The following is a 15,678-nucleotide window of genomic DNA, read 5'->3' as shown; positions in this document are numbered from 1 at the left end:
CTCAGTCGTGTCTGACTCTTTGCCACCCCATGGCACCCCATAGCCTGCCAGGCTCCTCTGTCCATGGGATTCTCCAAGCAAGAATACTGGAGTGAGTTGCCATTTCCTTCTCCAGGGCATCTCCCTGACCCAGGGATCGAACCCGCATCTCCTGCATTGCAGGCAGATTCTTAACCATGAGTCACGAGGGAAGCCCAGCAACGTGACCCTGGGTAAAACACTGAGCCTCTCCAGGCCTCACTTGACTTGTCAGTCAAATGATAACAGCTACCTTGCAGGGCAGTTGTAGAATTCATGATTAAGTATGTGAAGTCCCCTTGATACAGTTGACGCTCAATAAATATTGACTGACTGAATGAATGAATCCAAATGGTGTTTTCTACCAGTCAAACAAATTAACACAAAATCTTTCAGGGAAATATGGGGGATAGATAGCTGACTCACAGAATTTATACTTTGTCAAAATGTTTCATAATGACTAAGTTTATACCAATGACAAAATAGAAATCTCTTATTTTTTCTGATGTTCATTTTCTAATTTATACAAAGAAAGAAAGCCCATTGACTGAGAACTTTCTATAGTAGGAATTTTATGAAACATCCCACTGAATCCTTACCACAACCCCGAATGTATACTTTGCTGGGTTTCTAGGATAAGAAAATTCAGTTCAGAAGATAATAATTAGTTCAAGTTCATGCAGTGAACAGGCAGCCAAGCCAAGGTTGGATCTAAGGCTGATTGTAACACCCCTGATCTTGCTATAACTCCCTCTGATCAACAGAGAGTCAGTCTTTAAACATAAACTATGGCAGCGACTAAACAATCAATTAACAGCTAGACTACTATATATAGAAAGGGTAAACAACAAAGTCCTACTGTATAGCCACAGTCAACAGCCAGACAGAGGAGCCGGTCAGGTTGCCACGTATGCGCATGCCTGCTGTCGCCTGCCAAGGGCTATGAAATAACAAGGTTTATTGCCATGGCTACTTGGGCAGGCTCCCAGGCTCACGGGAACACCAAGAGAGTGACAGCCTGTCTTGGAACCTTCACTCACTCCAGCCAAAGCTTAAAATATGAAATAATACCTCTCTAGGGACAAGCTGCTTGCCAAATTCTTCCTGCTCACACAACATTTCTGAGAACTGCAAGATGCAAATAACTTGAATAATGAACTAGTCTGTTGTCATGGTTGTTAATAATTTATCTTTGAACACACTAGCAAAATCAGAGGCAGAAGAGGTGCTTACGTGGCCTTGGAATCTTTGGTAAAGAAGACACACTCCCGTTTCTTAAAATTTGCTTCGATGAAATTCACCAAGTCCTTTGGAGAGAGAACATGGGAACAACACATCACTAATTTGCTCTTAACCCCTGCTGCTGTTCATGAATGAACTAAACCTACTTCAAAGGGTTTAAGGATTCACTGCAAATCGGTGGCACCCAGTATCCCATCACACCTTTAGAGCATACAGAGCTTGTAAAAAAGAGGCATACTTTTAAATTTTTATAACTAAATGTAAATTTTTCTAACAGTTACTTGGCATTATCTTGTAACAAATGTCACACATGCAAAGTATGTTTTTTCAACTCTAAAACAACCAGGGGAAACTAAGGATTTGTTGGTAGCTTAACATAAATAATGTATTACTGCAGATTCCCATGCCTCTAATGCTTGCTTTTCCAAAGACGATAAACTGCAAACACTCTTTCTAGACTTGCATTTGTCCCTCCATGGGCAGGTGGTCAGGCATAGTTCGATTCAGTTCAGTCACTCAGTCATGTCTGACTCTTTGCGACCCCATGAATCGCAGCACACCAGGCCTCCTTGTCCATCACCAACTCCCAGAGTTCACTCAGACTCATGTCCATTGAGTCCGTGATGTCATCCAGCCATCTCATCCTCGGTCATCCCCTTCTCCTCCTGCCCTCAATCCCTCCCAGCATCAGAGTCTTTTCCAATGAGTCAGCTCTTCGCATCAGGTGGCCAAAGTACTGGAGCTTCAGCTTTAGCATCATTCCTTCCAAAGAACACCCAGGACTGATCTCCTTTAGAATGGACTGGTTGGATCTCCTTGCAGTCCAAGGGACTCTCAAGAGTCTTCTCCAACACCACAGTTCAAAAGAATCAATTCTTAAGCGCTCAGCCTTCTCCACAGTCCAACTCTCACATCCATACATGACTACTGGAAAAACCATAGCCTTGACTAGACGGACCTTTGTTGGCAAAGTAATGTCTCTGCTTTTGAATATGCTATCTAGGTTGGTCATAACTTTCCTTCCAAGGAGTAAGCGTCTTTTAATTTCATGGCTGCAGTCACCATCCACGTGATTTTGGAGTCCAAAAAAATAAAGTCTGACACTGTTTCCACTGTTTCCCCATCTATTTCCCATGAAGTGATGGGACCAGATGCCATGATCTTCGTTTTCTGAATGTTGAGCTTTAAGCCAACTTTTTCACTCTCCTCTTTCACTTTCATCAAGAGGCTTTTTAGTTCCTCTTCACTTTCTGCCATAAGGGTGGTGTCATCTGCATATCTGAGGTTATTGATATTTCTCCTGGCAATCTTGATTCCAGCTTGTGTTTCTTCCAGTCCAGCGTTTCTCATGATGTACTCTGCATATAAGTTAAATAAGCAGGGTGACAATATACAGCCTTGACGTACTCCTTTTCCTATTTGGAACCAGTCTGGTGTTCCATGTCCAATTCTAACTGTTGCTTCCTGGCCTGCATACAGATTTCTCAAGAGGCAGGTCAGGTGATCTGGTACTCCCATCTCTTTCAGAATTTTTCTGTGTCTTAACCCCAATTCCCATTAAGGAGAGGTGTTCACCTTCACCCACCAGCCTCAATCCAGAGAATCTTCTCCAGGGACCACCTCACACATCCAGGAAGGTTCAGAATGGCCCTGCTCCTAATAGCAAAATCAGAAACTCAAATGTTCATCCCCCTTAAGCTGGACAAAGGAGCATGAGAGAAAGCCCAGCTCAGCAGGATTGAATCAACAGCCACTACACATGGTCACTCGGAGAACCACGTACATAGGACGCTTGCAACAAACCAAACCCACAGAGGAGTCCTGATGGTGGGGTTCCACAAATGTCAAAACAGACAAAACAGAACCATCCATTGTTTACACACATATAGTCAAACCATAGCTTATGAATAAAAGCGAGGAATGAGGAACACAAAATTCAGGAGAGTGTGGAGGGCTTTGACATGGGGCGGGGGGGGGCACATGGGAGTCTCCTGGAAAGTGCTGGTGATGGTGCAAGAGTGTTAGTTGTATTGTTTCTCCTTAGGCTGGGAATTTAGGTTTGTAGGTTCTTTTCTACCAATATTAATAATAAAAAGGTAAAAAGCATCTTATATCCTCTGAATGAATAAGTTTTGAAGCCCTGTGATGGCCTTTCCTCCTCATAACTTTTTCTAGCTCTTCACTAGTTTTAAGTCTACTTCACACAGATAAAGAAAACTCCACAGGATATATAAGCTTATATGTATAAGCTTTTGAAATCGATGACGGTGATGGAGAAGGGGTGGGGATAAAAAACTATCTTGTTGCTAATAGTTCCCTCTGCAAAATGCGCTTTGCAGAAGTGTGTGTTCTCAGGGATAAAGAGGACCCTCAGAACTGGGATGTACCTGCGTGGTCTCAGAAATCCTACCCACATGACTGCTGGCATCTCTGAGCAGAGTGGGAAATCCATCCAGAAACTCCAGGGGAGCCCAGAGGAGCAGAACAGGAAAAGAGTTAGTCTCCGCCTGCCAGCAGCACCCATACCTGCCTCCACGTGGGATCCGGAAAGACCTTTTCTGCCCTCCCAGGGGTCTCGCACTGCTGGAGGCCAGAGAAGGGGGCACTGGAGAAGCCACCAGCGTCCTCTGCCCATGGTGTAATTCTCACAGGGCCAGGGTGACTGCAGCAGTTACAAAATCTAAGTAGGCATTGGGTGGTGAGAATGGCAAGAGCCTGGGTACCCAGAGAACCTCATCCCACAGATCAAAATACTGGCATGGGGACTTTCCTGGTGGTCCTGTGGTTAAGACTCTGAGCATCCACTGCAAGGAGCACAGGTTCAATCCCTGGGGAAGGGAAATAAGATCATGCATGGCCAGGGGCTAGGCCAAAATAAATAAATGAATAGCTTTAAAAAAAAAATTACTGACATGCCCAGCACCCCAGAAACCCCAGCCCAGTCCCTCCTCCTCCTTCCCTTTTCCAGAGTCAGCCCCCACCCCGACTTTCATCACTGTGGTATCAGACTGGAATGTTGTCTTTATTCCTGACAAGTGAGAGTGTTCGCTAGGACCTGAGAGTGAGCGGAAACCCTGCGGGCATGACTGGAGGTGCAGGTGGGACTGGATGGGAGGGGCGTGCTCCCATCCCATCAGGTAGATGGGAGAGCCTGAAGGCAGAGAGGAGCCTTCTGCCCACTCACCCCTCCCTGCCCCGAGTCCTAAGCAACTCAGTGTACAGAGACACAGAATGGCGAGAGGTGAGACAGGTACCAAAGAGAAGGGCTAGAAGCTCAGCCAGAACAAATGCAGACGCAGAATGAGCCACCAGCCATGGAATTAAATAAAAGGACTTCAAAACTCACTTCTAAAGTGAACCCACAGGGCTGGAAGCAAGAACACCAAGCATTACGTAGTAAAAAACAAATATTCATAGTATGGTATTTCACTATCATGTGTAAAATAGATGTGTGTGAAGTCGCTCAGTCGTGTCTGACTCTTTGTGACCCCGTGGACTATAGCCCACCAGGCTCCTCTGTCCATGGGATTCTCCAGGCAAGAATACTGGAGTGAGTTGCCATTTCCTTCTCCAGGGGATCTTCCCAACCCAGGAATCGAACCCGGCTCTCCTGCATTGAAGGCAGACGCTTTATCCTCTGAGCCACCAGGGAAGCATATATGGTATTTCACTATCATGTGTAAAATAGATACCATATATAAAATAGCCAGTGGGAATTTGATGTATGACTCAGGGAGCTCAAACCGGTGCTCTGTGACAACCTAGAGGGGTGGGATGGAGTAGGAGGTGGGAGGGAGGTTCCAGAGCCAGGGGACATATGTATACCTATGGTTGAATCATGTTGATGTACAGCAGAAACCAACACAATATTGGAAAGCAATTATCCTCCAATTAAAATTAAATATTTTTTAAAGTGCAGTATTTAAAATGTTACATAGGTCAGTTAATAGGTGCACTCTTGAATGGATAAACAATGTCCTACTGTATAGTACAGAGAACTATATGCAATATCCTGTAATAAACCATAATGAAAAATATGAAAAGGTGCCTATCTGTGTGTGTGTGTGTACGTGTTAACTGAATCACTCTACTGTACAGCAAAAATTAACACATTGTCAATCAATTACACTTCAATAAAATCTATTTTTTAAAGGCGCATAGTAAACGCATTTTTTTAACAACGTAAGGTTACAGTTACAATCTTTAAAACAGGAATGCTTGACAAACAACACAGAAAAGAAAACGTCTCTGCGTTCGACAAAAATAACCCACAGACAAGAGTGAGATGAGACATGCACTTTTTAAAGAAGGAGTACGGGTCCCCAAAGAACCTTAACTGCGTGTTGAAGGGGGCGCGGTTAACTCACGCTCTCGGTGTAGGACACGTCGGTGCTCCGGGACGTGCTGGAGTACAGGGTCCGGGTGCTGTCGGGCGTGCCGTTCCTCCTTTTCCTCATGCTGAACCGTGCGCCCTTGAAGGACATCTCTTCTCCTGTGGACAAAGCGGAGCGGGGGAAATGGGGTCACCAACCTGGACAGGCTTCACTGAAGGCTTTACCGCAGTGCCCTCCCCGAACCCCTCCCGTCTCGCCTTCTGCTGCCCCCAGAGCCCCATCCCTACCTGATCCCCGCCACCGGCCCCCCTAACGGGGTAATTGTCCCCCCGCCTCTGCTCTCCTGGCTTCATCTCTCCTCCGGGACCCAGCCTGAGTTCAGCCCCTCCGTATGCTTTCCCTGGCCCTTCCCTCGTGGGCAGGGCCACTCCAGGTGTGCCCTCCTGTCTGGGGGGTGGGATCCATCATTCCTGACCACCATATAAGAGGGGAAAGGATGGCTCCTTTCAAGCTCATGGCTTTGGAGAGAGCTGTAACCAGCGGCTTGCAGCAAGAAGACCAGCTGACAGGCAGGAGAGGGGACTCCTGCCCTGATCCAGTCACAGGAAGAGGGAGGAGGACTTTGATCGACGGGGCAGTAGGGCCTGAGGACCAGTGAGCTCAGGGTCACCCCGACACTTGGAGCCAGCACACGGGTCCCAGGCGCCCCTGACAACTTCCTGCCAGGCTCCAGGAGCAGGCCATGAGCTGAAGGTATCATAGAAGACTCGGTTGCCATGGAGATGCCCCCGGCTGCCCCCTGCTCTTCTGGGGATCCGAGTCTCCCATCCCAGCTTCAGGAGCAACCTGTCCCTCTTGTCTCCCGAACGTTATCTCAGACCTGTATCCACCAACAGCTACATCACATCCCTGGGTGGTTGAACAGACACAGCAAACATGGGGTTCCTAGAACAAAGGCATCATCCTTCTCCTACACTCCCCTCTGCCCTCCCCTCTGCCCTCCCCTCTGACCCTCTGTCTGCTCCTGGGACCAAGCTCCCCCCGCTGCCTGTGACCTCTCTACCCACCACCCTCAGCTCTGTAATCACCACATCCAAGGGGTAGTCCCACCCCTTTGCCCCTCTCCAGCTCTTCCAGTGGCCCACAGCTGCCCCCCAGACCCAGGTACCTCAGCCTGACCTCACTCTCCTCCCTCTCTTCTGGACCAGGCTCCTCACTGGGCCCTGACTTAGCCATGAGAATCCCATGGTCTGTCTGCAGCCCTCTTCCCCAACTCCCCCCACACCCAGCTGGTTATCTCCTGCTCACCCTCCCGATCTTATGCACCATCTCTTCAGGGAGGTACCAGTGATGCCCAGGCTTGCATAGGTGCCCAGTGGCCTATTCTGGAAGCACCGTCTACTCTCCACTAAGACATGAGTACCCTGATATGTTTCATGATCTGTTTGGCCCCCGTCTGTCTACTTAAGACTAAAACCAGATCTATCTGTTCAGCAAGGAGACCAAACCAGTCAATCCTGAAGGAGATCAACCCTGAATATTCATTGGAAGGACTGATGCTGAAGCTGAAACTCCAATACTTTGGCCCCTGGATGCAAAGATCCCACTCATTGGAAAAAATCTTGATGCTGGGAAAGACTGAAGGCAGGAGGAGAAGGGGACGACAGAGGATGAGATAGTTAAACAGCGTCACCGACTCAGTGGACATGAATTTGGGCAAACTCCAGGAGATACTAAAGGACAGAGGAGTCTGGCATGCTGCAGTCCATTGGGTCGCAAGGAGTTGGACACAACTGAGTGACTGAACAACTGTATTCCCAGAGCCTGGCACAGAGCCCAAAGCAGAATGTATTAATACCAAGACTGATGGAACACATAAGCGATTATATAACACTCCCCCTCACCCCCAAAATCTTCCTTTAGTTTGCAAATTAATTCCACCTGATCTTCCGCACACCCTGCAAGTGGAAAGACTGAGACCCACGGCTCAGCCGCTCAGCTGCTGACTTCTCAGCTTGGCTCCTCCTCCCAAATCGCCAGTCCCAGCCTCAAAACCCTCCCATGCCACAGAGATTGGAGGCCTCTTTAAACCCCACTGAGAACCCTCAGGCCAGGCTGTTTAAAACAACAAGTGCTTCTTTTACTTCTCTCTCTAGGCGTTCACAGAGAGACTCAGAGTATTAATTGGTACTTTACATACATTATTGTAAAACCACAAATCAATCCTGCCAGGGATTTACTGTGATTCCCATACAGCAGCAAATGGCTTCTAAGTAGGGCACCAATGGTCAGCAAGTGATTTCATTTGCTCACAATGAAAAAACTGCTTATTTCATTGCAGCAGAAAATGTCTATTTTTGCTTTTTAATCACAGTTCAAATAAGAAATGGGAAGGCTGTGTAGAAAGGGCAGGAAGCAGTCCTGTCCTGACATCTCAGGGGCCTTTATTCCATGTTAGTTTCTAATTGGTTTTCTGAGGTCAGCTGATATTCTAGTTGACTAATTATGGGTCTGGACCACCTTCACACTGCTTCACATACCACGTATGCCAGGTACACCGTTCATCCATCTCCTAAACACAGTTGGGAGTTAAGGCTTGGGTTTGAAAGGAGTATTAGGAGAGGGGACATAGGGTCAAGGACCAAGGGCTTCTAGGGAGGCCTGGAGAGGAGAGGAGAGAGTCTACAGGGGCCCCCAGGATCCTTGGAAAGAGAGTCATCCACCCCTGAAAAGGGGTGAACTGGAAAAGCAAAATGACAACCAAGAGGAGGAGAAAGTGAAATTCACACCAGGGAGAAACCAGTTAATGCATCAAATACTAAGGAAAAGTCATAAAGTCATGCCACTAGGTCGAACAATACAAAACCCTGTAGAAAGTGGGTGAAAGAATCCAAAGCCATCAAACAAGGAAGCACAAGTCACTAATAAACACAGACATATGCTATGCCTTCCTAGTAATAAAAACAATGAAACTCCAGTGACAGTGAAGCATCCAGGGGAGACAGTCTCAGATGACAGAATTTGATGTTGAAAAGAGCTTAGTGCAAACTCTGTCATATGGCTGGGGGGCCAGGGAAGGTAAAAATCATTTTCCAGCTTGCCAACCAGTGTGGCAACAATGTAGCAAAAGTTCAAATATTACCTTTGGGGCTTTGGAGAATCCTAGATAAAAGAAGTCATCAGAAAGACATTAAAGGGTATACTTAGAAGATCTTCATTTCATAGAAAAAATTAGAAATGACCTAAAGTTCCCACAATAGGAGAACATTACACACAGAAGGAGTAAGAAGATGGTACCACGAATGAGGTGTATTTTAATGACACAGAAAAATTAATAAGACTTATTGGGAGCAGAAGAAAAGCAGGAGGCAAGAAATGCCAGTGGTCAGGAGCTCAGACCTTAGAAAGACAGTCAGCTTGGGTTCAACCACTCATCCTGTGACCTTTAGTGGGTCTTTCACTCTCTCGGCTTTGCTATAAACGTGAAGGAGGGAGGAGAAGGGGATGACAGAGGATGAGAAGGTTGATGGCATCACCGATTCAAAGGACATGAGTCTGCGCAAACTCTGGGAGATAGTGAAGGACAGGGAAGCCTGGCGTGCTGCAGTCCATGGGGTCTCAGGGTCCGACACCACTGAGTGACTTAAACAGCAACAACAAAGGAGCCAACGCACAATGCACCTTCAGGAAGGGCAGCGATCTAAGAAGACGGTGTACAATCGTTACATATAACGTGTATAAGGCACACGGAAGTAAATGCGCCAAGATGGTAACCACTGCTATATGTGTGGGTGGGACTCAGTGACTTTAATTGTATCCTTTCACTTGTTCTATTTGGCAAAATTCAATGTATTCCTTATGTAATCCTGAAAACACATTTAATAAACAGGAAACGTTTCTAGAGACCGCATAAGGCAAAGATAACCAATGACCTTAGTGATAACGTTTCAGTAAGTGCTGGTGAGAGACTGAGGACCATAGGACAGATGGCTCCATCCACGAGAGCACATGGGTGGGGATAGTTATAGGGGAGGGGAGGGTCACAGGCTGACTTGTCAACTTGTGGAATTGTGTTTAATCTTGGGGGATGAAAACTAGCAGAGAGAGAGAGACAGTGATGACAATATAGACCACAGAGTAGGACTTGGTGCGGCAGTTGGGAGCAGTAAGACTCTCAGCATGAGACTGATCAGCTGCGGATAAATGGTAAATCGAAGATAAAAGGAAAACAGAGTCGAGAATAACATAATAAATGCTGGTGACAATTTGGGGGATCTTTTTCTTTCCCCTCTCGCATCGTGTTCTTTGAAATTATTCCTGGACATGACGCTGACCTCCGACGGCCCCAGGTCCTTGACTCAACTGGACTGTCTGACACGTACTGCAGAGAAGAAATGCCACGTCTGCCCCAGACGGGAGGCTGGCTGGGGACACTGCACGCACGTGAAACTGCACACTCTGAAACTCTAGAGCAGTCGTTTAAAAAGCCGAGTTTAGAGCAGTGGTCTCAAAGGTGGAGCTTAGGGCTTCCCGGTTGTGAGGGGCTCAAGGACCCCTCCCCACACCTGTGGGAAGAGTGCTGCTCCTTCAGATTTGTATCTTCAGGGTCCTAACAGGCTCTCTCTAGGGAAGGGTTTGTGCTGCCCAAAAGCATCTGCACACATCTGCTCTGGAGCTTGGCTGCACACTCACTCCTGGTCACCCAACCGCATGGGCCCCCAAGAGACGTCTGCGGCTTCCGTCTCTTGGAATGGAGAAGAAAGAACTACTTTACTCAAGGAGAAGTGAGTTTGTAAATGGTTTGCCAAGCTCCAGAAGTTAAAGGTGATGGGCTGATTCCCCAAAACCCCAACACTTAGGGGTCGGAGTTTCACATACGTCTTGGAATACATGATCAGGTAACTCCCAAACTGTAACACAACACAACGGTGCACGGCATAAGCCTAATACATAACTCTTACGGTCTTAAAGCCTAGGCAAAGTTCTCTCTTGGACATGGCTTTCTCTGGGTCAGAAGTGAGAGGTTTGGGACTTCAGAAATGAGGTATGGTCGTCCAGTGGTTAAGAATTCGCCTGCTAATGGAGAGGACACGGGTTCCATCCCTGGTTCCGAGGAGCAACTAAGCCCGTGCGCCACAACTGCTGAGCCTGTGTGCTGAAGCCCGTGTGCTCAGCAACAAGGGAAGCCACTGCAATAAGCCCACCCGCCGCAAGGAAGGCTAGCTCCCGCCCACAGCAATAAGGCCTGCATGCAGCAGGGAAGACCCAGAGCAACCGAAAACAAAAGGAAATAAATTATTTTTTTAATGAGATATTTGGTATCCACATGAAAGAGACATTCCACCCACTTGGAGGGCAGTGGAGTATGATGTTGTCAAGCATGAGTTTCAAGACTAGGACCATCTTCTTGCTTTATCTGAGTGTAGTTCTCTCAATTAACGAAATTCTCACTTAGGAGTAGGAAAATGGATTCAGGAAAATGATAGCGCCAGATGTAGACTAACCCCACCGGGGGACCTCCCCAAGCAAGAGTCCACCAGTAAAATGACACCAAACACGCTCCGCAATGTGGATATGATGTCTGATAAGGTGGATTTCATGTAATTAATTCACACACGCAGTTTCCTCTATTATTCTACTTCTTAAAAAATTGTAGAGCTGGCCAATGCATCAGGAAAGTGCTAGCTTCATAACACAGGCCAGAATTTCAAAAGTGAAAGTGTGAAAGTGGAAGTGCAAATCAAATGCGACTCTTTGTCCGTGGGATTCTCCAGGCCAGAATACTGGAGTGGGTAGCCTTTCCCTTCTCCAGGGGATCTTCCCAACCCAGGAATTCAACTGAGGTCTCCTGAATTGCAGGCGGATTCTTTACCAAAACCTCAGGCAAAAAAATGAAAAATGTACTTTTCTTCAATAATGAAACACATAATGTCAAGAGGAATTCAATAAACACACCAAGCGTGCATGCTCAGCTGTGTCCGACTCTTAGTGACTCCATGGATGCCATGAGCCCCCGAGGCTCCTCTGTCCATGGGATTTCTCTGGCAAGAATACTGGAAAGGGTTGCCATTCCCTTCTCCAGGGGATCTTCCCAAACCAGGGACCGAACTCACATCTCCTGCATTGTGGGAGGATTCTTTACCACTGAACCACCAGGAAGCCCAGATGTTGATTCCTGTAGGACCACCCTCACCAGCTTCAATGTGAAGTCTCTGAAGAAGGTATGTGCTGACCTGATCAGAGGCATGAAGGAAAAGAATCTCAAAGTGAAAGGACCTGTTTGGATGCCTCCCAAGACTCTGAGAATAACTACAAGGAAAACTCCTTGTGGTGATGGTTCTAAGACTTGAGACTGATTCCAGATGAGGACCCACAAGCTACTCATGGACCACACAGTCCTTCTGAGATTGTCAAGCAGATCTCTTCCATCAAGACTGAGCCAGAAGTCAAGGTGGAAGCCGCCATTGCCAATGTCTAAATCAACCTTTTTAATAAATTGATAATCAGTTATTTAACAAAAGGAAAGAAGAAAAAGTTCCACACAGCAGACGTAGCAAAAGTCAATAGGATAAATCTTCTTCCCTGGAGTAGAGAAAGAACTGAAAGTGAAGTCACTCAGTCGTGTCCGACTCTTTGCAACCCCATGGACTGTAGCCCACCAGGCTCCTCCGTCCATGGAGTTTTCCAGGCAAGAGTACTGGAGTGGGTTGCCAACTGAGTCTTCAATATTTAAAAAACAAAAACAAAAACCCAAAGTCTCATGCCAGGTGAAATTAATAGGCTTAAAGTACCCAGTGAAATTATTTAAGGATAAAAATAAAGATAAAGCTATACAAGCAGGTAAAACAGAAAATTTCTTTGGTATGTATGGATGTTAGGAATAGTTTGTGTTCTTTGTACTTTCATATACATTTTAATGTCTAAATTAGAAACTTTATTAAGGCTGTCTTGATTTTTGACTTTTAAAAATGTTCAAGACAATGAATTTTCTTGAATTAAAGGTTACAGTAGCTTTAAAAATGACCCAGATACATGTACAAACTAAATCTCAGATGTTCTTGGAAACTTTACAGGCATAAGACTCTGGTTGAACTTCACAATGTAAGGACTGTTGAATGAAAATTGCCCAGTGAGAGGAAAGCCCTACATCTAAAAAAAGACATTGTGAACAACTCTTAAAGGTTTTAGATCTGCCCAGAAATCCACCTCATATCTGAAGTTTCCCTCTGTCTCTTCCTCTAATGAAGTTTGTTACTGGTTATAGCATTCAAGATAACAAAAAGCATTGCATATAAGGGGAAAGATTGAGATGTAGGAATTGTATCCTCAGCCAACACAAATGTGAATGCAGCAGAAAGCACCCTCAGGAATTGGAGGAGGAGGTCAGAGGGTACCCACACAACTTGCAGCCATTCAAAAAAAGGATTTTGAAGGGAGTGATGAGTTTAAAGAATAAATGGAGAAGATATTGGAACTTTATTATTTTTTTTTTTGCACTTTAATTTTTTTGTATTCTATCTCAGTGCACAAATATTTGAAGAGACTTACTAAGATATTATTGAAAGCAAAGGAACCAGAGAGAAAGAGGGGAGCAGAGATTAAAATGAAAGAGAAACTAGTAAGGTGAAGGGCTCCTGCAGAGCATGGAAAGCCTGCTTGTGGGGCATGGCTAGAAATTGCAACCTAATTGCAAGAGACATTGTCACCCTGCTTATTTAACTTCTATGCAGAGTACATCATGAGAAACGCTGGGCTGGAGGAAGCACAAGCTGGAATCAAGATTGCCGGGAGAAATGTCAATACCCTCAAATATGCAGATGACACCACCCTTATGGCAGAAAGTGAAGAACCAAAGAGCCTCTTGATGAAAGTAAAAGTGGAGAGTGAAAAAGTTGGCTCAAAGCTCAACATTCAGAAAACTAAGATCATGCCATCCAGCCCCATAGCTTCATGGCAAACAGGTGGGGAAACAGTGGGAAAAGTGGCTGACTTTATTTTTCTGGGCTCCAAAATCACTGCAGATGGTGACCGCAGCCATGAAATTAAAAGATGCTTACTCCTTGGAAGGAAAGTTATGACCAACCTAGACAGCATATTAAAAAGCAGAGACATTAGTTTGCCAACAAAGGTCTGTCTAGTCAAGGCTATGATTTTTCCAGTGGTCATGTATGGATGTGAGAGTTGGACTGTGAAGAGAGCTGAGTGCCGAAGAATTGATGCTTTTGAACTGTGGTGTTGGAGAAGACGCTTGAGAGTCCCTTGGACTGCAAGGAGATCCAGCCAGTCCATCCTAAAGGAGATCAGTCCTGAGTGTTCATTGGAAGGACTGATGCTGAAGCTGAAACTCCAGTACTTTGGCCACCTCATGTAGAGAGCTGACTCATTTGAAAAGACCCTGATGCTGGGAAAGATTGAGGGCAGGAGGAGAAGGAGACAACAGAGGATGAGATGGTTGGATGGCATCGCCGACTCAATGGACATGGGTTTGGGTGGACTCTGGGAGTTGGTGATGGATAGGGAAGCCTGGCATGCTGTGATTCATGGGGTCGCAAAGAGTTAGACACAACTGAGCGACTGAACTGAACTGAACTGAAAGCAAGGGAACACGGTCAATTTCACGTTTCCAGAGTCCATAAAGCAAGGTCAACCCCATATTCCCTGATCCAGAGTCCAGTATACAAACAGATCCTGCTGCTTGGGTGGGATGGGGCAGATGGCAAGACTGTGAAGGAGCAGCATGGCGGGTATTTTTCTAGCAGTAGCAGTAGAACAGTTCCACAACATGACTGTGGTGGTGGTTACACAAATCTACTCATGCTAAAATTGCATAAAACTCTCCGCCTGCTTCCTAGGTGGTGCAGCGGCAAAGAATCCACCTGCCAATGCAGGAGAGGGTTCGATCCCCGGGATGGGAAGATCCTCTGGAGTAGGAAGTGGCAACTCAGTCTAGTATTCTTGCCTGGCTTTTCCCATGGACACAGGAGACTGGCAGGCTACAGTCCATGGGGCCACAAAGAGTCAGACATGACTGAGCACGCAGGCACGCACTGCACGTGCAAATGAGAAAAATCTGAATAAATAAAGGCTGTGGAGTATTCCAGTGTCAGTTTCCTGGTTTTGATATTACACTCTGTATGTGTGATGTTACCTTTGTGGGGAACCAGGTGAAGGTGGCCTGGGGTCTCTCTGTACTATTTTTTCAATTTCAAATGGATAATCCTATGTGATTGTTTCATACATATTTGAGTATGTATGAAAGGCAGCAATTTGAATCTTAGCATGTGCGAAAGCAGTGACAGTTTCCAAACTACAATTTACGAGGGCCTCAGAGGCAGCAATTTGACTCCGACTGGTGGGCTACTCTGAGTCTGTTATTACCTCAAAATAATAAGTTAAAAGAACTAAACCTGTATAAAAAGAACACTGGGCCACACGATAGGAGACATCTTGACATAACCCTGTAATACCTACAGCACCAAGCTCTGTGGCCGTCTAGTATAAAGTCCTGAATGCCAGTGGAAGATGCATGGCTAAGGTAAAATTCAGTGCAGGCAATTCTGTAGTAGGGACAAATGATGGCTCCAGTATAGAAAAGTCTGAGAGTTTGCCCAGATTTAGGACTTACTTCTTCTTGTTCAGTCGCTCAGTCATGTGTGACTCTTTGTGACCCCATGGACTGCAGCACGGCAGGCTTCCCTGTCCTTCACCATCTCCCTGAGCTTGCTCAAACTCATGTCCATTGAGTTGGTGATGCCATCCAACTATCTCATCCTCTGTGGTCCCCTTCTCCTCCAGCCTTCAATCTTTCCCAGCATCGGGGTCTTTTCCAATGAGTTGGCTCTTTGCATCAGGTGGCCAAAGTGCTGGAGCTTCAGCATCAGTCCTTCCAATGAGTATTCAGGGTTGATTTCTTTTAGGATTCACTGGTTTGATTTCCTTCTTACTTGTTGAATGATGTAAAATCTTTCTTGTTTTCATTAATATCTCAATTATTTTTACTTATGGTCCTTATTCTCAGATTGCAGATGACTCTTATTAAATTAGTGGAGTCCTAATACCCACCAAGAAGATTATCTCAGTGACG

The 15,678-nt window shown here is 46.0% G+C and overlaps 1 protein-coding gene across 1 annotated transcript in view; it reads right to left on the bottom strand.

Moving 5' to 3' along the window:
• The window catches only part of TRPM8 (transient receptor potential cation channel subfamily M member 8), a 99,542-nt gene extending 93,798 nt beyond the window's left edge, over nucleotides 1-5,744 (bottom strand). The window contains exons 1-2 of the mRNA XM_040231803.1: nucleotides 5,628-5,744; nucleotides 1,252-1,325 (exon numbers count right to left, since the gene is read on the bottom strand). Of these exons, the coding sequence (XP_040087737.1) occupies nucleotides 1,252-1,325; nucleotides 5,628-5,744 (191 nt within the window). The remainder of the gene's footprint in view (nucleotides 1-1,251; nucleotides 1,326-5,627) is intronic.
• Between the last annotated feature and the right edge of the window lie 9,934 nt (nucleotides 5,745-15,678).

This window comes from Oryx dammah, unplaced genomic scaffold (genome assembly GCF_014754425.2).
Source record: "Oryx dammah isolate SB20612 unplaced genomic scaffold, SCBI_Odam_1.1 HiC_scaffold_28, whole genome shotgun sequence".
NCBI lineage: Eukaryota > Metazoa > Chordata > Mammalia > Artiodactyla > Bovidae > Oryx > Oryx dammah.
The sequence above is the reverse complement of the archived record's forward strand: the minus strand, read 5'-3'. Positions and strand labels throughout refer to the sequence as shown.